General features: G+C 39.4%; 1 protein-coding gene across 4 annotated transcripts; it reads right to left on the bottom strand.

Annotated features, from left to right (window-relative positions):
- Positions 1 to 1,386: 1,386 nt before the first annotated feature.
- PANK3 (pantothenate kinase 3) lies at positions 1,387 to 25,229 on the bottom strand. Of its 4 annotated transcripts, XM_065554881.1 has the most exons (8): positions 25,182 to 25,229; positions 23,496 to 23,776; positions 12,778 to 13,130; positions 11,736 to 11,989; positions 10,793 to 10,969; positions 7,660 to 7,783; positions 5,473 to 5,598; positions 1,387 to 2,990 (listed from the first exon to the last, which is right to left on the bottom strand). In XM_065554881.1, exons 2-8 carry the CDS (start codon positions 23,521 to 23,523, stop codon positions 2,940 to 2,942), a joined length of 1,113 nt encoding a protein of 370 aa, XP_065410953.1. In that variant the 5' UTR covers positions 23,524 to 23,776; positions 25,182 to 25,229; the 3' UTR covers positions 1,387 to 2,939. The 4 variants fall into 4 exon arrangements, with proteins under 4 accessions (XP_065410953.1, XP_005295765.2, XP_065410954.1 ...); XM_005295708.4 differs by lacking the exon at positions 25,182 to 25,229 and having other exon boundaries at positions 23,496 to 24,193; XM_065554882.1 differs by lacking the exon at positions 25,182 to 25,229 and having other exon boundaries at positions 12,774 to 13,130; positions 23,496 to 23,524.

The following is a 25,229-nucleotide window of genomic DNA, read 5'->3' as shown; positions in this document are numbered from 1 at the left end:
TTTGTACTTAAAATGCTTAGTGACCCCACTAAAGGTACAATCAATCTTTGTAAACTCTTGGATGACAAAAAGGTGTGTTTGTAAGTTTTTGAAAAAAAACAAACCAAATAAACCTCAGCAACTGTGCCTGAACACTCTCTAGCAAAAAACAGTAACCCTCTGTTAGGATGGATCTCAAGGGATGCACAAGGGCTAGAAAGCGCTGCTGGTAGTCTTTGGGAGAATGGTGTGGGGGTAAGAAGAAAAAACAACTGAATTATGCTGAAGGAACTAAAAAAAGGCCAGACTTTTTCCAGAGTTGAAGGCAAGAAATATGTAAAGGTAGGACATGCATCTTATTTCTCATAAGGAATACTAATAGCATATATACAATAAAGCTATTCAAGAATTACTTATGAATTTATTCCGGTGTCCATGTTAACTTCAAAAATGTATCGTAGGCTACATCAAATTAATATTTCTTTAATTTACGAAGGTCATTTCTCTCAGACTGCCTTGCTACAGAACTGGAAAAAATATTTTAGCTAAACTTACTTTCAATATCTTCAGATCAAAATATACAATCTACTTCTAAATATTGCTTCAAAAGCAACTCCATTTTATGCTCCAGTAGTACAGGATGTATATGGAAGAAGTAATCTATGACAACGGATATGGACTAGCTAAAGTGTTTTTTGCCAAACTGCATGACATGATGCTGAAGTACTAAGTCTCCATCCCTCAGAAAGGCAAGCATCTGGGGTGTGAAACTTTGTATCAGGCTAATACAACCTGCAGAAAAATAAGCCTTCAAATAATCTCTCTGTGAAAAGTTCATAGAAGAAACAAGTCTAAATTACTTCTTCCTACTACTGGCTGTTAATTCAAACTAACTAAGCTACTAGATTTTACACTTAGTCTTGGTAAAACCTTTCGCAACTTTCATAAAGACACTTTACCCAAGCTGTACCAACTTGCTTCATAGATTGATGCTGCCTTTGCTCAATGATAAGCATAGTTCTAGAAATGATTCTATTTCTTTCCAGACTGAAGCCTCAATTTAAAAGTCTTCACAATGGAAATTTAGCTTAGGTACTCAGCAGCAATGACAAATTATATTTGAAGTTGGCATTGCTCTGGGTTGAATGAAATGGCCTCCTTCTCAGCCCTATAAGAGTCACTGCACTTCAGGCCTTAGGAAATTTTATAGAGTTCAACTAAAAACAAAACAACAAAAACAAAACGAACACCCAAAACCCCAGAAAGAGTAATTTTTTACTTACTATTTTCAGTCCCCTCTATGCACATTATGTGGAAAGGTAATGTGGCTAAGAAGTTCAGATGCTGCTGTAATGCAACATAGCAATGATCTGGAATACTTACTCATTTACTTGATTTAGAGTCATATCCATTTAAAAAACAGGTTTAATTCCAACATATCAATGAGTTCTTGTCAGATATAGCTTTTTATGCATATACAGGAAATACTTAACATTAATTTACTGCAAAATTGGGTATTTCTTCTGAGGTACACAAAAATAAAATAAAAAAATAAATATACACTGACATACATAGCTGGCTTGACTTCTGACATGGTCTTTCCAGTCTAAAGCCTTTATCTCCTGGCTGCAGCAACACTTCTCACAGTAAAACAACTATTGTAAAATTTAAAATAGTCTGAGAACACAGTATGTAGACAAAACAAAGGCTAGTCTCAGAATATGGAGTTTATCCCAAGGCCACAGTTTGCAATAATGGGAATTGTTTAACAAAGTATACTAAACACTGGTCCTTTTGACTCTGCAATACAAACTCTGGAGCTACAAAAAACAAACTTCCAATTCAAAACAAGATAAATTAAAATCATCCACCTAGATTTGAGACTGACTTACTAGAAGTGAAATAGCTTGTTTAAAGATTAATGAAATGAAGGACTAAATGTTTTCAAATTGGTAGAGCAGGGATAGAATTTGTACAAGCTTCCTCACAAAGATATGCCAAAGCAACAGAATTACAAGCTGTAATAATTTTAGTCCCGGGCCTCTTTTGGGTAGATATACTCTGCAGGTTTTGTGGTGACTTTTACAAGTAGAGGAGAATGAAATCAAAATTTTGTGATTTAGAATGTAAGGTCATGGAATTTTGGATGTCAGATGCCTTTTTTAAAGGCTTGCTGTTCCTTGAATCATGAACGTAATCCAAAGGGATCTTCCCAAAATACCATATCTACCTTTCAATAAATGAATTGAACAAATGTAAAGCTTCACAAGAGTACAGATATGTGGAAATGCAGCAGTAGCTGCCCTTCTCTGTATTTTCACTTAATATATTTGCTAAAAAAACAAGTTAGATTTTTTCCCATTAGACATCACAATTCTGCAATTAATATGTTTCAGTAAGTGCTGTAACACTTTATGCAATCCTTATACCGAGAAATGATCTTCTACACTACATAGCTTAGCTTTCTGTTGATGGCACTTTGGTGTTTTCAGGTCAATTATCTTAAACATACAATTCTGCTCTTAGTACAATGCAGTAGTGAGACAAAAAAATAAACATCAAAATAAACCACTTTCACCAGATTATCTACAAAAGATATTTGCTTAGCACTAAAGCTTCATGTTTAAGTCCACACTATTGTAAATGATGGACACTTAAAAGGGCTGGAATTCTCTTTTGGAAGCTTGTTTTTCAGAGGATGTATTGCATATTAGAAGTTCAAAACTGGCTACAAGCACTGGAGATAAGGCAAAACCCACTGGTATTTCACTTAAAAATGCCTTACACAGCAAGATCCCACTTCCTTAATATGGTAACATCCAGCAGTTTACCACTTAAATTTAAAAAGAACTGCACCAAAACTGCTGCTTTTTTTCCCCCTTTGGTTCCCGTTGACTTAAACAATGTAGTAATAATGCCAACCAGGTGGAAAACAATTCAGTGTAGTGGCATCTGGTACTTCAGCTGAAATTCGGCAATCCAAGAAGAGCACCAACAGCACCAAAGTATCCCTATTAAAAAAAAAAAAGCAAAAAAAAAAAAAAAAAAAAAAAGCTGTCATTCCAAGTTTCAGCTACCACATTAAAATTCAGCATTCAGAAATACCTTTTTTAGCCACAGAAAGGTACTTGGAAGGCCCACAGTAAGTATGAAGAACAAAAGGCAGTATATTACAAATGTATGTTATCTGAAGTACTAAAAACGTAAAAAACCAAAGTATTTAATTTTGTAAATAGCTAGCATGCCCTGGTTAACTCCCTCCCCCCACCCCCCACTAAAGCCTATATATTACTGAAAACTATTAATTTTTTTCATTTGTTTGTAATAACAGCTAGTGTATTTCTAAGGCACATATCAGTAGTATCTGAGCACATACACCAAAACCAAAGGCTTTTGAGAAGAGCCTACAGAGATGCTGGCTGATCTTTGAACGTCAACATCCACATCGACATTACCTCTGAGGCAGTAGTTCAGCACTTCTTATCTCAACTCTCCACCTTAAGTTTCTCAAAGGTATTCTTCAGGCCTGAACAGAGCCAGCTATACTTTGGACTGGACCTCTAGGCTGCATGTGGACAAACACAAGAACCACCTCTCTATCTGTGGACCACTTCATAATCAAGATGGAAGCAAGAATTTTTTTCCCCATGCAAGACAAAGACCACCATCATGGTCCCCCAAAAATCAAACCTTAAAATCTACCCCCAAAAAGTCCAAGGAGAAGAACTAACAAGGAATTTCAACCATTCACTAATGCTATAGATACTACCATTTCTCCCACCCCATGCTCCCATAGATCATCATTGTTCTGATGACCAGTCACAAAGGGAAATGAAAACCTGAATACTGGGGGTAGGAGAAAACATCAGATACAGACGGTCTCCATCACATCAGCTGCATTCTGTAGTTTTATAGAAGTCATATTAATTTTTTTCTGTCCTCTGCCATAGAGGCAACAACTTCACACCCTGCTGGAGCATAAATCGCTTAAATTCTGACTGTCTGCATTCAAGCCCAGAACACGTCCTCTCCTAGTAGGAGTAATTAGCTTATGTCAGCAGAGGCTGACCTCAACCAGGTTAGCCTCCGACCACCAAAAAAGGTAGACAAATGCCTTCCCCAGAATTTGGACCATTCACTGCAAGTATCAGTTGTGGAAGAATTAGAAGTCAGGGTGGCTTCTAACCTTTCAAGATATGAAAGCAAGCTAATCAAGAGCAGCAAAAAATACACAATGGCACTTTGAGCTGCCAGCATACTATATCCCTCAGGTGGGCTTCAGCAAGGTACCCGTAGGTAATATTCCACCCATAGACAAGGAAAGAATATCCACATTCATTCTGTTGGACCTCTCTGCAGCAGTTGGTGACAAACAAATATCCCTGTATTGTCCCCAAGAACGTACAGAATGAAAAGAAACCCCCGAAGTCCTTCTCCTGGGACCCTCCCCCCCCTTCAAACTGAACCCAGAGAACTGATATAGGCAACTATTTCTTCCTGACCCTTACCTAGAGTCCCAAAATACCAGATCCTAACCCCCACATGAAAGAGATACATGAGAAACTGTTGGGAGAATGGTTGAGACAATCTGAGTTGAAGTGCCTGTGATATGTAGATTACACCCAGCTCTACATCTTCCAGAATTTTCAAAACCTCACTGAAACAACATCTGGATTAAAAATAGTTTGTTAAAACTGAACCTTGTAAAAACTGAGATGATGCAGGCTGAAACAGGAAAGCACTGCAATTGAACCTTATTCCCTTACATCTTCAACTCCTGAGAATATTTGCCCTCAAATTAAGACAGTCAATAACCATTTGAATCCCTCTAAAAGCTAGTAGCTCCCGTGGCAAAATGCCTATTTAATATAACTGACCAGAAGACTGTCCCATTTGAATAAGAGACACACCTAGCTACTTTGATTTATGTATTAATGCCTAGATAAGTTTCAAAAATTGAAACTGTGTGGCTGAAGCCAAATACCCTGAAATGCTTCACCTGGTAGAAAGCAAAGCAAAACATATTCTGATGCCTTCCTCTGTGTTGGCATCCCATTCAAAGTCCCCATATGGGAGTGGCACTAGCAACTGCTCCCCCTCCATAACTGTGATATGCTGTAATAGCTGTTCCATCAGAACAATGTAATGGTCCACCCACAGGATCTGGCTTATTAATACAGAAGATCGAAGCAGACTCCAGAATTCATTGATGCAAGAAAATTACCACAGAATTAACTCTTTCACAAGTAAAGTCAAAATCCATTCCTTGGTCTTATCTTGCCTTCTATTTCTTTATTTATACTTTCAACCACCTACACAAAACCAGCTATTTCTCTATAGGCTAGGAAGAATAAGACAAAAGTGATACTACTGTGAGTGTTTTATAAATATTTGCATGGTGACTGGATACTAGTTATGTGGTTATTTAAATTAGGTATTGGGGATTAAGGATAAGGCACAACACATATGTACATGTAAGTGTCCTTCGCTTACCTCATGTTCTAGGAACAAGGCCTTCAGCTGGCCTTTTGACCAGTAATCCAGTGCATACGCAAGAAGCTTCATTGACAAAGTGTTCACACGCAGAAAGTTACCAACAAAGACAACTCTGTTTATTTTCTAAAAAAGGAAAGAAAACAGTACGAGTGTTATGACAAGTTTCTTCACTGTCCAGTGTGGCTTTAACAAGCTAGGACGAGAAGAAAACAGGTTGTCACAAAAAGGTTTAAATATTGAACGCTTCAGAGTAGAGGGGAAGTAGACCTTAAAACAAAAGAAAGATCGAGACTCTTACAGAAAAACTATTGTAATGTCATTTGAAAAATTCCTAAGTGAGGATTTCAAACCACTGATATAGCCTAACTAAAAGCCCAACTAAATCAAACATACTTATTCTTGGTAGAGCAAGACTTAATGCCTTCATAGCCCTGTACAATGCTGCTTGATCCATATGCAACAAGGCAGCACTGTAAAGAAGCCGAAGACAATGAGACATTCCATATGTTCATTTCTTCTTCAGCTGTTAATGAATGCACGGTATAAGTCAATTAGAAGTGAGACTCCAGAGTTGACATTTAATATGTACTTTTAATTTTGTGTAGTTTAAGAATTTTTTCAAAATTTTCATTGCATTTTCCAGTTATGGGGACATTGAAGTTGAAAATAAAGCTGACACTCACTGATAGCAAGATTAAGCTCCAATAACTGAAGAGTCTGAGAATTAAAAAACACAAGTATGCTTTACTAAAGTTCTAACAAATGACTGTGAATATTCACATCCAAATTGTTCCAGAAACTTGTGCAGTAGGAGAGCCACTATCTATACTCAAAGGACTGACACTTGTCAAGATACAGGTGCGGGAGGAGCAGACAAGTTCATAATTTAAAGGTACAGAAATGCAGTTAAAGCACCCAAACAACTTTATTCTGCTCTACAATGATGTGCAGGAAAAATTAAATCTACATTTCTCTATAAACTATGTTAATCTCAGACCACAGACCGTTTTAATAAAAATATTACGGTAATTACATAGTGTTAATACTGGACAGAGGTAGGAAAAATCTAAATACAATTAAGGTTGATTTTGATGCCTCAGCTATTTATTCCTTTACCTTAAGGTATAATAACTTTACATTCCTAGGTTCACTATGCTTGTAGGATAATGACAACATTCCAGTAATGTACTTTAGCATTAAGTTACTGGTATGTACTCTCAACCTTATCCCCTTCATAGATTATACTAGGGTTTGGGAGAAAACAAACAAACAAACAAACAAACAACAACAAAAAAACACACCACACCTTACTAGCCAGGGGCAGATATGAAAGAAGAGGGAAGGGGATCGCCAACCGTGATGTCAAACATAGCATCCAAATGCAAAACCCATCTTGCCCACCTCCTGTGGTGGAAAGTAAAGGTCCTTGGATTTTTAATAGTGCTGTCCTGAAAGACTCCAAGCTGGGTCCATATTTCACACAGGCTTCTGGCTAGTAGGTGACTTTTAGGAATCTCCACTCTAGCTCAATTGCTGAAGCTGGAAAAAGCTTTCCTCTCCTCATCCAGAGCTTGCTGGTGAGGGGAGATGGGTTTCCACTACTATATACCTCAGCTGCCACGTTTGGTCTTTTTATTACTAGTTTCAGTATCTTCCTGTGTTGATCAAAGCTTCTTGGCTGTCCACTGCTGTATGGAGCTTTAAGTACCCATAATGAAAATGAACCTCAAGTTTATCCTGATGCTATCTGGCAAAGTTCTGAGAAGCAGGAAGGTGATGGAGCTATTTCCATGCAAACTCAGGAAGAGAACACCAATTTCACATAAATTAACATTTCAAATATTAATTTGGAAATAATTAGACGCATAACTCAAAAAAAATTAGCTTAAATTCAGCAAAAAACAAAGCCTTTTCACCATCTCTGTTAATCAGAAAAAAACGTTTTATTTGCCACTACAAAGTGAATTCTCAAGCCTTATGAACCTTCCCAAAGGTACTAAAAGTATTCTGACCTGATGCCAAGTTAACAGAACCAAACTGCCTCAGCTAGGAATTTGATAAAGGACTTGAAAAGAAAAGTATTTTATACTACTTGTCCTCTCAATGACTGAAAGCCACCACACTACACATATGAAATTTTTTGATTCCTCTCCCCCAGCTCACCCTCCGACTAAAATCGTTTACCTCATTTACTGCACACATCCGTGCTATAGACCCAATATTATTGGTGATCGTGACCAGTGTAGCTCTAGCCAGGTCTTCTTTACTAACAGATTCTCTCTTCTCTTTGTAGATCATATTCCCAAAACTGGAGAGAGAAAACACAATACAAAGTGATACATTTGTGTTTACAACAAGTTTAGAGTACAGTTTCCATGCTGTAGTGGAAATTACAACTCCTGTTTATCCTCAGTCTTAACTGACTCCCTTTTCAAATGATCATTGAACACAGTAATTTGACCACTGAGATTGTGGAGCATTAGGTATGTATCTGCATCCATTCCTTAAAAAGAAATATACTTCCTCCAAACATTTTAAGACAATAAGTCCCTATGAGTTAAATCTTTCTGATTACCCTACAGAATTCCATGAAGGAACAGCTTAAATCACAGCTAAACAAGATTAGTACACAGCACTAGCCAGAACAAGTAAAGATAATTCTGAGCCTTGACTGATGTATTCTGCAGCTTCTGAAAAGTCAGCCTTACTTCTTCACTAAACAAAACTATTTTGTTCCAGTCTTGCCTTTAGGTGCCATTGAGAAAAAGATAACCAAACAAAAATTTCAAGTATAATAAAATAGCCCTGGGGACTGATGCTGCCACAATTCTAATTTTCCTGGGGCTCAGGAATTCTGCCCTGCCGCTGGCCCTACATAAAGCAAGCAACTTCAGCTCATATACCTACTCAGTGTTTTGCCTAATCACAGCCTGTGGTCTCTTTCTGACAGAAGACACAAGAACCCTCACCCTGTTCATATGGAGTGGCTGAAGCAAAGCAGGAGGGAACATGGAATTAACAGCGCTGTTCCCCATCCCAAGGCCCTCTGAAATTAAAGACACTAGTAGTTTCAGAAGGAGGGAAAAAGTGGATAGAGGAGGTATACAATAGACTCCAACTGAGAGCAAGTAAGAAAAATCAGAAGTAAGATCTCCCTGAAGAGGGACAGAACCTATTTAAAGAAAAAGAAATGCATGCAGTCATAGAAACCGTCAGTCAACTTTTTACTTCCAGCAGGACTGATAAACCCATTATTTGTTGAGACTAAATGCTAGCTTTAAGTTTATGTTATTCTCATTCTCCAGTTTCATCATTCCTCATTCCTGCTTCCAAGAACATGGATGCTGCTCCATGTGCCTTCAACTAATAAGCAAGCTGAACAGTGAGCAGAGTAAAATATTAGCCTTCTGCCATTGGAGGACTGCCCAATTCTCAAATTTGCTGGTGGCATAAATACCCACCATCTTGAGACAAGCCTAAGACTACTTTGCAATTATGAAATCTTGTGATAGACTAGCAACTGTGTTTGACAGAAGCTAAGGAAATAATTGCAATATGAATGACTGAATAATAAAGTAGTTGATCTGAAGGTTTAACAGAGGGAAGCTTTCAAGGTAGAATAAAAATCAAAAATAAACCATGAGGACTACTTTTCATTCCAGTATTCAAGTGGAGGATCTCAGCTCTTAGAGCTGACAAACCGTTGTAATTAATTTGTAGGAGCCTAGAACTTTTAAAGTTGAAGACATGCCTCCATGGGTTCGCACTTATTAGTGACAAGCAGACTATATGCAGGCAGCTGGAATCCTGATCTTCAACAGTTTTGGCTATTCTTAAACTATGACAGCTTGTACTAGATTTGGTGGGTAAATTAAACCAATTACTACAATAAGATCACCAAAAATATTTTCCCAATTGAAGAGCTTTTCAATGTCCATTAGACAGCAAGTATAAAAATATAAGCATACTCAAAACTACACTAATCCATCTGGTGCCTGCTGAATGCTTCTGAAATGCTGTATAACTGAAAACAGTGGTTAAATCAAAATGCTTTGCCTGTGTACCTGACTGGTTAACCTATAAAGGTATCAAAGTGAGGAAATAAAGCCCAGACAGGAAGAGCTGTTGTAAAATGGAGAAGAAAGTTGTCAGATTAAACAATGCTCTCAAAAAACCCCAACAGCCACTAAAAAGGTTTGACAAACATTTTCATTAATTTTTATTTCCTCTTTCTATGCCTGACTACCCTTTGACCTGTGCATAGTCTATGCAGGAACTTTTTTTTTTTTTTTTTTAAATCTACACTTGCTGTTTTTTAGTTTTTCAGGAATAAAATATTACATAGAATGGGACTGCTTTGGCATTCTTTCTACCTAGTAATCAACTACTACTATCTGATTTCAAAATGTTCAGAAAGGTTAGCTTTATATATTTTTAAACACAAAAGTAATTTAATTGAAATAGTAAGACTATTTCAATTAGTAAAAACTATTCTGCTAATAGATACTGAACACAGGTTTCTTAAAATCTTAACACCTTAGTCTTAATAGACAAGAAAAAGGTGACAACTATAATGAACTGTTAATGAGGAGGTAAGACTACGTTTTAGTCACAGGTATTTTTACTAAAAGTCAAGGACAGGTCACAGCCAGCGGACCAAAAAAAAAAAAAAAAAAAAAAAATCACAGGCCTGTGACCTGTCCATGACTTGTACTATATACCCCTAACTAAAACTTGGGCCGGGGGGCCACGGGTGCTCTGGGGGGATTACCTGGGACCCCGCTGATGCTGGGGAGGGGTGGGGGCAGGAGGGAAGAGGGAAAAACAAGCAGCAGCGCATGGCCCGGGACTGTTGCTGGTGGCAGGAGGGTTGGTGGGGCTGGCAGGCTCCCTACCTGGCTCCACGCAGCTCCCCAGAAGTGGCCGGTATGTCCCTGCAGCTCCTAGGGGGAGGGAAGGCCAAGAGGACTCCACGTGCTGCCCCCGCCACAAGCTGCAGCTCCCACTGGCTGGCAACCACGCAGGGGCGGTGCAGAGAGCCCCCTGTCCCTCTGCCTAGTAGCTGCAGGGACATGCCTACCGCTTCTGGGGAGGACCCCCTCACACCCCAAAGTGCTGCCCCGTACCCCAATCCCCAGCCCCTTCCCACACCCACACTGCACCAGCAGCGGTCAGTGTGACTGGCCCAGGGGCTGCCTGATCTGCTTGGGCAGCCCCAGAGCCAGCCTCACCGGCCACTGCAGAAGTCACAGAATTCGTGACTTCCATGAGAGATACGGAGCCTTAATTTAGTTAAATAAGCGAGTGTCTTGCTTACCTAGAGGCTACTGCCCATCCTGGCAAGGCAAAACGTTCATAGTCCCCTCCATAAATGTCCCGGACAAGCTTATCAGCATGTGTACTGTCCCCTTTGGATGCCATTTCAAGAGCTTCTTCAAAACTTTCACAGCCAGTCAATAAACTGCATAAACCCAGAAATGTCCCTCCACCTAAACTAATGAAAGAGGAAAAGAATGACTTTTAAACAGCACTCTCATATTGTGCAACTAAATAATCTATAAACATTCCTTCAATTACAATACTGTTTTGTCTGCTTTCTTGCTCACAACTTGGTATTGCTTAGCAAAGTCGTCAGTTGTGAATCATGGCAACAACGTTTACACGGGTGTCAGCTTAAATGTGCACAAATATAATAAGATTTTGAGCTGCAAAGTTAAGTAAACTGTTTAAAAATAAATGTGTTTTTGCTGTTTCGAGAATTTAAGGTGCACCTAAATTAAGGTACCAACATTCATACTTGCAATAGGTAAGTGAAATAGGTGTGAGTATTAAAGTGCCAGTGGGAGGGCAAACTCAGATGAGGATGCCCAGAAGCACCCACATCTGATCATTGGCTTCAGGTCCTTGTTCCTCTTTCTGCATCACTTCAGTGAACGCTTTCTCATTTTTCTCCAGTAGAGCAGAAGAAATATGAGTGCATTGGAATAATGCTGTACAATCAAAAAAAAATGTTAAACCTAAAACCGCACACTACTGATGATATTAGTCTCCTGTTGCAGACCACACAGTAGAAAAAAAAACTATATTGCCTTATTAGAGCCATGGAGATAGCTTACAGTTAATACTGCTGGTAATTAAACAGGACATGAAATCAGTTTATCAAATGGAAAAGACATGCAAAGAAGTTATTTGAAAGCTTAAGAAAATATTAGGGTCATTATTCCATACAAGAATCATAACTTAAGATTTCATATCACTACCTTGTTCCAGTCACTCTCTTATAGCTGTCTTTGGAATGGACTGCTAAAATACTGACTCCTGAACCAATGTTTACAACCAATAATGGGTATGGGTCATCCAGGTTAAAAGGCATCTTTTGGCATCTTTCCGGTTCTGAGGCATTTTCAAAGTAATAGCACTCTGCCTGGCCATTGAAACTGACAGAGTCTATATACAACAGGCCTTTGACAAGGCAGTCAAGCTCATCCAGTTTGTGCAACTGGAGGTTTCCAATCTGTGAAAAAGGAAAGAACAAAATTAACAGTTCATGAACTAAGTATGCTGGACATTTAAGTAAGCCCATCAGCACACTACTAAAGATGGATGATGTTAGCTTTCCATGCACTTATGCTTTAAGCCATTGTTCAAAAATTAGCTTTTTTGCGCTCATTTCAGACCAACAGCAGTTAGCAAACACCCAAAAATACCAAAGTATTTTATTAGTCAAAAATCACATTTGCAAACCTGTGTACCTTAAAAGGCAAAATGCTCATTTGTAAGATAACAAAAAAGAAAAAGTTCATGACTACTTAAAAATTTAAACAATGCCCTATTTAACTTAACCATTACTTCAAGGATTGTAAGAAATCTAACCTGCAGTCTACCTGACTTCCGTCAATGTTTAATCTCAAAATGTTTCCTAATACAGAAACACTATTAGAAAAAGGACATTTTATATAAAAAAAAGTATTTTACTTAGTACCTAGATGTCTCAACTCGTTAATGTAATCTTTTAATTAAGATTTTTCAACCAGATCCATATTACTAATGCCAAATCTCATTTTCCTTTTAAAAAAATATAATCTGATTATTAATACCACCAATAGAACAAGCCAGAAAGAATATTTCTGAGGTTACTGCATTTAACAAGTGAGTAGTTACTTAGCCTTTGCATGTCAAAGGCATGAAAAGATTGTCCAGAAAGACGCTGCCTATCTTCTACTGATAAAATAGCTGTGACCAATTTTTTTTGTTTGTTTTTTTAAACAAAGACTACAGTACTAGGGAAGGTAGGCTACCTACTGTGCGAAAATCTTCTTCAAACTTATAAGCACCGCCTCCAGTGGCACAAAGCACCGTGTGTAGTGTTGAAAAGTTTTTATTTCTTCCCATTTGGATAAAAGTAGGCAAGTCATGAGTTGGGAATCGAATAAAGTGCAAGTTTCCCCTTCGGCCAAAAAGCGTCAAGTCTTTCAGTTCAAGGTGGACATCTCGGATGCCAGTGGATCCATAGGCTATATTGGAAGTCAAATATTTGCGGATGCTCTTCAAGCTTTCAACTTCCTCCTGCTCCTCTTCTGCAGTGATATCAATAGGTTCGAAATATGCAAGTTTCACCAGTGTTCCCCCAATGTCCATGCCAAACCATGGAAAAGCTGTGGAGATGGAAAAAGTATTCCATTAACATTGTTAAAAAGCCAAACTGACATCACTTAAATTGATATTACAAAGACTGAATACTCTGAACTAGGAAAATTAATGCTTTTTGTTTTCTTCAATGCCAGGGAGAGGAAGAATTTAAAGTTTGGAACCAGATAAGAAAAAAAAGTGAAGTTATTAGCCACTCCTTTGAAGGTATCTTCGTAAAATGTTAAAACCAATGTACGAAGTAACTTATTCCTCTCTTCCCAACTTCATGTGGTCTCCCAACCTAATTCAAATCCACAAACACAATGCTCAAATAGATGTACTGTATTCTACTCCCCACAGCCTTTTAAAGAGGAAGTTTACCTAAAATTTTCCAAGAACCATTTTCTCCTGACCATATAATGCATTTAATAATTCTTTTGAGAAATAGGCACTTTTCAACTGATTTCTGAAGAAAGTACAATAGAACCAAGATAGCTAATTCCTGGTGGTGAAAAAGGAATGGTTGTATAGCTCTGGGAAATTGCAGAGTACTAGTGCCAAGTATGTGTATTTAAAAAAATATGCAAGATATTGAATGTTACTGAGTTTGGGTTCCAGCTAGTGTTTCTATACCTTTTTCTCAGAAAAGGGAATTTCTTGTATGAAAACAGAAGTCATCTTTGTTAAGAAACACTTCCAGGACTACTGAAATACTGGTATTTTGTCTCAATCACATTTCCTTCCCTGCAGATGTTTGAAGTGACAGTGTGCAAAAAGAGGATTTTCATTGTAGAAGCCTAAGCCATATAATAGGTCAAGATCACAATTGGCATATGCAGGCATCTAGTAAAATCAGTTTACAGAACTCTGTGTTGGAGAGGATGGTGTGTAGTTTCATCTAGTATATTCCCATTTATTGTGGCACAACTGATGTTATCCCTAAATAATCTCCAATAAATAGATTTCAAATCTAGCCCAAAGTAAGTCCGAAAATGACACTTCCACCAGCTCTTAAAATAGCTTGTTGCACTGTCTGAAGTTCACAGCCTAATATTTCCTATTCTAAGGAGTGTTCTCCCTATCTCTGACATGTATGTCTTTCACAAAAGGTATGGACTAAAGAGATTCTCCATGTCTCCTACATTGCTGCAAACTATTTTAACACAGTACCATATCTTTGGGTTGATATTGCATCATTTAAAAAGGTGGGAGGAAAGGAAGAAATGCTACAGAGGCCAATTGTGATTAAAACTGAACATACCTTGAAGTAAAAAAAAAATTTAAAAAAAAAACTTTAAATAGGAAGAAATTGGCTCAATTGTCCTTTGCTTTAAAACCCAGCAGACCCCCAGCAAAAGGTGATAATCATCACTCCATATTAGCTATAGATAAACCTGTTGACTACTGTGACTGGGACCAGGCTATTAAACTCAGAACTCAAAGTCTTTCTACCTTCATACCTAAACAAACACAGAGTGAATGTGTGAGTGTGTAGGGAAGGACAGGAGAGAAGTCAATTTTCTTCAATGATTTAACTTCAATGACACAGATCTCAACAAATATCATACAATAATTCTCTGGTTTTAGAAACATCTGACTTCCCAGCTGGACCTCCTGAATACCAAACTTGGAATCTCACATTTATTTCTCCAAGTGCATGCTGAATGGGACAATTAGACAATTATTTTTTCCAAAGCTACTCAGAACAAGCTCTTGTTCTTAAACTCAATTCAGATCCAGATTATACAGAACGCTGGTGCAGGATTCAGGGGGGGAAAAAAAAATGAATATGTCCAACCTGTCCAAAATTTAATTTCAAATTGTATTAGATTATTAGTGGTGGTGGTATGGAGATAACTGAATAGATACTACAGACGTTCCCGGACTTACACAAGCATTCTGTTCCGGAACGCCTTGTGTAAGTCGAATTTTGCATACGTCGGGAACATATACCCAATAATTACGCAAACAAAACAAAACAAAAAAAGCTTACAGAACTTTTTCCGTAAGTGCGGATTTGCGTAAGTCGAGTTTGCATAACCCGGGGAGTATCTGTATAGCAAATTAGTCAACGCTTGCCTCAAGCTGTTTATATATGTAAGATCATTAATGGCATGTTTTAATGGACATCCATGCAAAACTTGGAAGGGAAAAGGAACTTAAGAGTTGCTGTAGATCTGGAGAAATGGATTCTCATAGAACACTACCAGATGTTAGGGTATGTACAAGACAGGAAGAGAACCAGCCAAAACACAAATGATGGGTTTTTTTAAATGGTAATAATCTACGTGAGGGCCAATACTTTCACTTGGAAGTAGAAAGTTCCTATAAACGGTTGGCCACTGGGAGAAAGGATTCCTCCCGCTCCCTGACCTCCCACACAGATGTTCTACAAGTAATTTTCATCTGGGAAGCTGAATTTTTTGTTGGACCTGTCTCCGAGAAGCTAGCACCATGTTTTTAAGTCTAGGTAATGTTTCAGTATATTGCAACTAATTTTAGTACTAGTCTAGCAATGGTTTCTGTAGTATTAATAGCTCTGAATGTTTAAATATCTTATATTATTCTATTTCTTTAAGATATCCAATAAAAAAAATTGAACTCCGTTTCATTTTGCTAGTAACTGTCTCCACCTAGCAGTTCACCTATCAGGTACCATGTTCTTTGGCATCTCAAAGAAAAAATAAGTGAGCAGGTAACTGCCTATGAAACCACAGACTCATGGGTCCATAACTTTCGATACACATGAAGAATTTTTTAATTTTAACATATAGATGCATGCTTGATTTGCAGCTCTACTCCAGATTTTAAAAGGTTTCTCATTTTATTAGCCAGTAGCTCTTCACTCAAGTGAAGACTAGAAAGGGGAAATTTTATCTACCCAATAAACCAGAAAGAGTCCTTGGGAGTTGTTTTAATCCATTCAGTAAATATGTAATTGGGACTTTAAACAAAATACAAAGGATCCTTTCTGCTCTATGGAGATATTATGTAATTAAGACATGTTCTTTTGCTTGTTTGTCACCCAATAATTGTGAAAGAATCCCCTGCATCTGCACAGTAGATACTTCTGATTTCAGCTGTTAATGTTTAAAGTTTGTGGAGAGAGGCCCGGGACTAATTTATGAAATTAGACACCTACCAGTCTTTGGAACTTTAATCTGATTTACAGGAACAAGTTTATGCTTCTTGGATACCCAATAAAAAACAGGCACAAAGCAACAAACAAACAAACAAACAAACACACACACACACACACAGTCACACACAGTTGAGGGAAACAGAGAAAGCCAGCTCAAGATGAAAGACTTCCCATTTTTCAACTTGGAGCATATTTTTATGCCAGTGTTATCCAATACAGCTTTCTTTTGGGGGTAACTGCTCGCTATTGGAAGGAGGGTATTCTTGACACCAAATTACAGAATTTAGAGAAGGATCAGATTTTTTTGCTTCTGCCTCATTTCAGCACATAGTTAAATTAGTTCTGGTCAATAGGTTTTTCAAATTTCTTTTATTTGTGAAAAGGTTGCAACCTTAACATAGGGAGGTTTTGGGGGGTTGTTCTACTGCATTTAACATGCAAAATGCCACTAGTTCACTATTTATATTAGAACTAAGAAATGTAGGTGAGAACCTTTTTCAAAGAGGTTTCTTGGTTATATAAACCATAATAATTTAGTTTATATGAAATTTTTCCCAGGAAAAACAACAGCATTTTGCTTTCTTACTAAGTGGGTTATATGCAGGGCACTGTAGGAGCCAGCTGTGCACAAGCTGTTATTTTTCAGGTGACCTTGACAGTGACAAAATAGGAAAATGTATCCAGGTTTACCAATCCTACAATAGGTCTCTAGAGCTGTAAGCAGGCTAGAGCTAGAACCAGACTGTTAAAAAAACAAAACAAAAAAACAAAACACCAAAACAAACCCTACTCCTGAAGGGCCAACTAGTTGAGATAATTTCCATACCACTGTACTAGTTTTAAAAATACTGTGCAGAGCAGTAACAAGAGCAGAGAGAGTCTTTGTAATCTTTTCTCACTCTTGAATCCCTCACTCAGGAGAAGTTGCCTAAGGTGGGCTCAATATGTGTATCTTTATTATGTGAAAGAAAATACAGGTAAGCACATATACATTTCCCCTTCACAGAATCTCGCTGTGGGTGCTGATCAATCAGCAAGATTAACATAAGGATGGCAATAAGAGAAGTTCTGGTTCTAACACTATTTAGATACAGTTTGCTCAAGCTCCAGGCACTACTTCCTGCTTGCATCACCACCTTTGGACCAGTTATGACACCGGCTGAGGATTTCACATCTAGTTTGTATATTTCCTTATACAAGGTCTATGACCTCTCTACACAAGATGTTGATGCATCTCTGAAACAGGGCATGCTCTGAAATGGAGATTTTCTTTTCACCTTATGTTCCACCTGATTCATCAAGGGAGTTAATTTTGAGGCCTTCTTGCCTTTGAGAGTGGTTTGATACAGCATGTACAGTGCTTTGGACTTGGGACATACAAGGGCATTCTTTGAGTGCCATTTTCACATTCAGCATGGGCCATGACTTTTTCTTTGGATGAGTGGGCTAGGGACAGACTGATGGCAGTATGATCGCAAGACCAAGGAAAAACTGAGTTGACTGAGAACAACCCCTCAACACCATGCTGGAAGTGTAATGGTTGTAGAACTATGCCTGGTGGGGAAAGCTTCCAACCCTAAGATCTAGTCGGGGGAAGGAGATTTTTCTGATTTCTCTATTCTTCCCCTGAGCCATTTGGAAACGAGATACAGATTTCAGCTGTTGTCCTCACAGAATATACCTTGTACTTGTCCTTCCTAGGTGTCTCCCCCACTTACAAGGGCCCAATACACTTGGAAGCAGTTGACAGAAAAAAAAAGAGGAAGCAAGCTGTTCTTAGCCCATGAGATTAGGTCTCGAAGACTGACTGCACAGGGCTGCTGCAAAACAATACTTTCTACTCCTGTAATATTCTTGGGTGTTGGACTTCATTAGAACATTAGAAAGCCAAGCAATGCTCAGGTAAGGTCTCTCCCACAAAGAAAGGTGAGTGTTAGAAGAAAGGAAACTTGCAAATATCAGGAAATGATAGTTAAGGTACTGCCTCAGACATATACAGCACCAACATTTTAAACATGAAAATGCAAAATTTCATGCAACAGCATGAAAACCTCAATTTCAATTAGCCAACAATGCAAGAGCACTTTACAAACACCTGTACAATATCACATAATCTAATTTAACTCATCTCTAAAATAGAACTTCTAGTACAGATCTTATTAGGTAAATAGGTTTTGTTTGTAATCAAAACTAACCCAAATCTTATTCCTAACCAGACTGCACTAAAGCAAATGCATAAGCATATACTTCAGGTTAATCAGCTAGTAGACTAGCTAGTTTTTCACCTGTTTTTAAACTCTTGATTATTTACAGGTTAAGTTTTAGGCAAATATCAATAGTACAATTTGTATATATAATCTAACTGTTGGGGAAAAAAAGATGAATTGGAAGAAATACTCTTGAGAAAGTAGTTGGAAAAACACAGATTTGAACTAACTCTTCTGAGTCACATGACAGAAAAACAGTAAAAACATACATATTGAACTTTGATCTTGTTTCTCTCCCAACAGAATGTAAACAAGTGTCCACATGTATATGAAAACTACATGACACAGAATTTGAGTTCTAAATCAAGTTGCATCAACAGTATGGTTTGGTAGCAACATTTATATCTAATATAAATCTTATACACATTACATTAGTGTAAGAATTAACTTACTTGAAGTTCTTAAACACTGAAAATTTTATCACTTACAATATATGAAAATTTATATTATTTCAGCAGCTCTCTAACAAACTAATATTTTGCTGTAAGTGTCCCCAAACTTGCCACATTTGGACTTGTAAACAACCCTCCTCACAAATAAGAACTTTGACTAGTAGGTGTGTCAGATGCTATCCCCTCCAGCTGAGCGTTGAAAGGTAGTAATCTTACTGTTCAGAGTTTAAAATCGAGCACCTACAAAAGGCAGTTCAGTGTCAGGAAAAATATTAACCTGAAACTTGCCTATAGTAATCAAAGTTAAGCCTATAAAACAGAAAATGGATGACAGTTTAATGTCACACACCATGTTATCTTCTACAAAAATCTATTTCTTCAGTCTTTCCAAGAACTGTATCTTTCTAGCTCTTAAATTACTTCTCCTCTGGTTTTGTGATTAAACAGAATGTACTAATGCCTGCTACCAAGAAATACTTTCTTCTTACGTAAAGAAAAGAAAAGAAGCCCCTTCCCATTCATTACAAGCTTCTCAGTCAAATGAGAATCAGTTGTGACTAAGAATGTCATGATATAGTTGTCTTAGTAACATCAGGCATAGGAAAATCTTTCAACCAATAATTTACAGAAGTTACTTGTGTTGCATTTGCCCACAAACACCTTCACATGCCCTCTCATACTGCCCCATAGGAATTTGACAGTTTTTCTAAATCTGTAAAGCAACTACCATCCTTTCTTTCAAATGCCTCCAAAAATCACCTCTGCTGTGGTAAAGAAAAGTTGCCATCTAGCAATAGCTAGGCAGATGCCAAGTTATGACTACTGTTATTCTTTAGTCTTATTATACCTAGAAGTTATAGATATAGCTAATCCAAACTAAAATATATTACTATTGTCATGGTATCCTCCCTCACTCCTTATTTCAGCCAATTTATAACTTGTCTTTTAGACTGTGAGCTCTCTGGGGCAGAGACTGTTTGTTATGTTCAGACAGTGCTTGGCACACAAGAGCCACAACCTGACTCAGACTTACAGATGCCACCACAAGAAAAATAAAATATTGTACCTGGTACCAGAAACCTGTGATTAAAAATACAAAATTAATTTGGAATTAAAAGAGAGAGCACATAACATTACTTGAAGGATAGAAAAGTTACATGGACCTTGTAATTATTCCCCAAACAAGAATACAAATACAGAAAATACAAAGTTGAGATTAAATTTAAGGTACGGAAATTTGCAGTTTATGAAATCCAAACATGTTAAGGTTGTTTGGGTGCCTAACTCTGCCCTATAGTGAAATCATCCATAATCATTCAATTACAATTAGTCCATGTTTTTGTAGTATGTTAGATTAAACTGATTTTTAGAGAGACTTCATTCCCTCCCCCCCCATCCTCATTGTTTCGTTAAGGTTTTCTTTGGGTGCCTTAACCATGCATTTCCATAAGTTAACATTTGTATTTATTGAAAGCACAAACTTAATTAGCAAAGTCCTTGTTTTTAAATTTATAGTAATTTCATACATAACCTGGAAACAAGGTGGGTACATGCTCTTTTGGGGGTGTTCTTTAAAAAAAAAAAATTAAGTTTTAGAGCCTCATTCACCAGCCTGACTGTGTTACCTCACTCTACAGCAGTACAAAGTCAAAGTGTACTGGCCAGCCATGTCCCCTACGTTCCCCTGCACACACAGTTTTCCCTCTAACTACAGCTCCTCATATTCACTCCTGCTTTCCTTGTTGCGCATATATGGTACAACACATAATTTTGTAAAATACCTTTTTAGCATTAGTTATGTTTTGACATTATTCTCCATTGCTGAAAGTTTCTTCTTCAGCTGAGGCAGATGGACAATATTTCTTCTGCAACAATTTCCACAAAGAATTCACCTCTTCCATGACGGTTGCCATCTCCCAATGTTTTCAAAGTGGGGTTAAAAGTATCTTTAGCTAAGATATATCTTCAAAATGGTCAACACATTCCACCAGAAAACGTAAGTGTGAAGCTTAGTTGCCTTCAGAGAAAATAATGCTGTCAGAGGCCACCATTTTCTCTGAGAGAACTAGGCTTCACTTTGACTGTCTCTACCATCAGTGGAGATACACTAGTACTAAGAATAGAGAGAATTTTTGTTGTTGTTTTTTTAAAGCCAAAAAAAAGGGGGGGGGGGATTTCTTAGAATTCATAACATCATTGTTAAAGCTGCAGAGGACTAACTGGGGTGCCAGTATTTTATTATAGCCCCATTTACACTAGGAAATTTACCCATTGCAACCATGCTTTCTTCAATTTTGTTGAACATGGTTCCATATTGTCTACACTTGTTCTTAACGCTTTTTAACCGTATTTCGCTTCCAGTCACTACTGATATCTGTTAGCAACAGGCGCATTTCCTTTCGTAAGCAAGACTTAGGCTTCCCCCACGCGCTATTTGCTCAGTAAAACATAGTTATGTACTGACATATTCCCCTCCGCCCCCAATATTTACTGAATACTGATACTTACTGTCTAGTTATAAAGTATTTGGATAAATCTGATACTGTTGGCCCAATTCTCAGCTTACACCTAATAGTTGTTCCATTGACTTTGATTGGGTAACTAATATGAGTAAGGGTTGGAAAATGGTTCCAACGTCCACTTTAAAAAAACTGAAATTATTGTTGCCTGTTCAGGTATCAGCCACTAAAGTGACACATTGTATATGTACACTTTTTTAGGATACCCTATATATTTGTATGACCAGGAAAAAAATTAACAGCTTAGATTGTCACTGTGTTTTTCCCTTTTGGCCATGAGCGCTAATAAATTCACTACTTATCTGTTATAAAATGAAGAGTATCTTCAGGCCAAACTTAAAATTCATTGATTAAATATGTATGAAGCTTTGAAGTTACAGACCTAAAATTGTTAATTCTCATGTTCAAATAGTTTCAATTGTTAGTGACAAGTCTTAACGGTGTCACTGATGATCCCCCACAGCACTTGTGCAACTCAGAGGTGCTACTGAAATTAACAGTTCATACCAGTTATGTGCAATCAGACTAGCATTGTTTTAAAATATTGATCTACTATAGACGTGTAGCCCATTACCATAGAGACTGACAGCACCCCCTAAAACTGTTTGTTTGGAGACAGCATTAGAAGAAAACGCTCCGTTCAGAAGACATTTTCTAAAAATCAGTACAAATGTACTGTTCACTTGAGAACAATTCTGCAGTGTACTCAGCAACCTTCGTTTCCACTGAAGCGGACAGGAGTTCAGGGTTTTCAACACTACAATATGGGGTACTTAACACTTATTTTATGCACTAGAAAAAGATTAAGAAAACAAAAATATTTTTCTTAACTTAAATCAATTTTATGTTTATAAACTCCCTTCTACAGCCTAATATTTCTTCCATGATGTGCACATTTAATGGCGTTTTATCACATGGCTGTTCAAGCAGTAGGGTGCTGACATTTACTATATAATTTTTCAAACATTAAGCTTTTCTAGGGGGGAAACAAACACCCACATAAGACGGCAACTTTAAATAAGTGAATGAACGTCACAAACAGGAAAAGGTCAGGCTGTTTGGGTTTGCAAACTTTAACTGTGTTAGTTTTAAGTAATACATTTCAGCCTGTGATATTTCTTAAATTTGATCAACAGAAAAAGAAGGATAATCTATAGATGGGGACTCAAAATAGGTGGACTCTGATTCCAGCTCAGAGAGACCTTCTTAGTGACCCTGGGCAATCTCTCAGTACCTCAGTTGTTCTACTCACCTACACCTCATAAGTTCATATGCTATGGTGATGAGTGCTACCCAAAAGCCTTAAAGTTCTGCGGGGGCAAAGACTATCTTTTCTAGATCATGGGTGTCTAGTACCTAGAGGTTTTAGCCCCAACTGTGGCTAAAACAGAGGTCTTAGCCCCAACTGTGGCCTCTAGGTGCTACCACAATATAAACAATAATGAATAGTAGTAAGTGTAAGAAATATCATTAGGACTGCACTTGTGAAAGGAGTACTTAAAAAAGCAAAAGTCACCTTGTAACACTGATTTATTTTTTACAATATGGTTCCCCTTCTGTGTCCCCCCCCCCACCCTACCTTCAAGAAGCTTTATAAGGCACAAGAATATCCAAGTAACTGACTGGCCCCTGACATGCAATTGCTTGACAACTTGGATACACTGATGAAACCTCCAGGTTATTAACAAAATAAAGTCTCATGCCCCTCATCCCCTCAAAACATAATGCCTGTCCTTCCTTCCACCTGTAAAAAGCCCACCCATCAGAAACACTTTATTATGTAACTACTTATGTAGCTCTCATCACAGGAGCCTCCCATATATTTAAAAACACGATTAACTCTGGTTGATAAAGAAACATGATTTCAGAACTCAGCTGATTTTCTAGACCAGCCAGCCAAGAGCTGAAGAGATTCACATAAACCAGAAAACTTCTGCACTTATAAGCAAGATCAATTTGAAGAAAGGGAGCCCGATTTTACACCAGTTTTTCCAACCCACCCACAAATGGAAAATAAATGCCTCTTCCTTCCTAACCCAAAATTTGTGTGTGTAATTACACCCAGGCTTACATGGTTTCTTGGCATCCTTGATCTTCATGTCTTTGCAGTTGTAGTAGCTCTGTGTAGCAGTCTCTCCTGATATCGGTGGTGCGAGGAGCAGGAGCAGCACCTCTGGATGGGTCTCTTTCTCTCTCTCTCCTGATGGGGCGGGAAGTGTCAGCGGCTTGTCAGGGCTGAGTCTCTATCTCCTGATCTGGGGCGTTGGGCTCGTGGGTGGTAGAGAGCAGCAGTTCAAAGTCAGTGGGCGTCTCCTCAAGGTCTGGGATAGCAGCAGCGCCTGATCTATTTGTCTAGTTCAGGGGAAGAGGCACAAGCGTCGGGGCGAGAAGAAAAAATGTCTCCTCCCTAGGTTAGGCTGGGTGGAGTAGAGAGGCAAGGACCTGGCCCCTGGGGTCCGGGCAGGGCTCCGTTAGGAGGACCCGCCTCCTCTAGGGGATGGTGGCATCAGTTCTAGGACAGTGCACGTCCTGCTGGGGTGGACACGGCTTCCCTCTCTGTGGGGCTGCTCCTGTTCCGGTGGCAGGACCTACGTAGGCTACGGGCGAAGGGGGTACCGGGGAAGAGGAGTGTGCTCCTGCTAGCAGCACCTACAGATCGGGATGAAGCTGGCTCTAGACGGGTGAGGCGGCAGGCCTGTGGCAGGGGGGAGCGGCGGATGGGAAGCAGCTCTCTCGAGGCAGGTCCTCCTTACATTCAGAGGCTACTCTGCCGCGGCAGGGCCTTGAGGCGAGGGAAGAGGGCCCAGGCAGTTGGGAGGAGAGGGGCGGCCCTACTCGCACTCCACCTTCGTGGCCTGAGCTCAGGGTGCCCCACTGGGCTCCCACCAGCACAAGATGGCGGCCGGCACCGGGGAGCCGCTGCCGCTCTAGGGCTCCACACAATGGGGAGGGAGGGAGGCTCAGCGGCTCCTCAGCTTCGAGTCCGCCCGCCTCGATCGCCGCTGCCGCAGCGCTGCCCTCTCCGCCCCGGCCCCGGGGTCCCGCGCAAGGAACGATGGGAGCCGCAGTCTGTTAGGCGCCTAGGAGCCGTTCTCTACCTACAGCGCCCAGCATGCCCCGCGCCACCCTCCTCTTTCCGCCTTCTGTGCGCATGGCACGATGGGAGATGCAGGACGTCAAGGGCAAGCAAGCAGGCTTTGCCTACGGCTCCCAACAGGCAGCGCGGCCTCGGCGTCCCAGCTCCCCCCTCCTGCCGCGAGAACAGCACCGCTCACCCCACCCACCGCCGACCAATCACAGACCGCCGCCTCTTCCAGCTCCCCCTCCCCTTGGCGTCGCCTGTTGCTGCCTCTGCCCAGGCTTGTGTAAGGAGTCAGGCATTTCCGGGGGAGCCCCTCCCCGCAACGCAGCTGAGGGGATAGCGAGGCGGACTGGCGCTGGCCCTTTAAGAGGCTGAGTGGAAGGGGTGGAAGAGGAGCAGCTACTAGTGTGACCAGATGTCCTGATTTCACAGGGACAGTCCCGATGTTTGGGTCTTTTTCTTATATAGGATCCTATTACCCCTTACCCCTGTCCCGATTTTTCACATTTGCTGTCTGGGCACCCTAGCAGCTACCCTCCTAGGAGATGTGCCTGTGCTCTTTGTGCCGGCTCCCTTCTGACACAGGATGGGCTCCCCCGCCCCTGGCTACTGCCCCTGCCCTCGCTGCTCTGGCCTGGTCTACACTACAGGGAAGGGCGATATAAGTTGCCTCACCTTGACCTAGCTGTGGACGTGTCCTCACTTAAAGTTGTCTCCCGCCAA

The sequence above is a fragment of the Chrysemys picta genome, chromosome 8, assembly GCF_011386835.1.
Source record: "Chrysemys picta bellii isolate R12L10 chromosome 8, ASM1138683v2, whole genome shotgun sequence".
Classification (NCBI taxonomy): Eukaryota; Metazoa; Chordata; order Testudines; family Emydidae; genus Chrysemys; species Chrysemys picta.
Note: the sequence above shows the minus strand (reverse complement) of the source record. Positions and strands in the feature narration are given on the sequence as shown.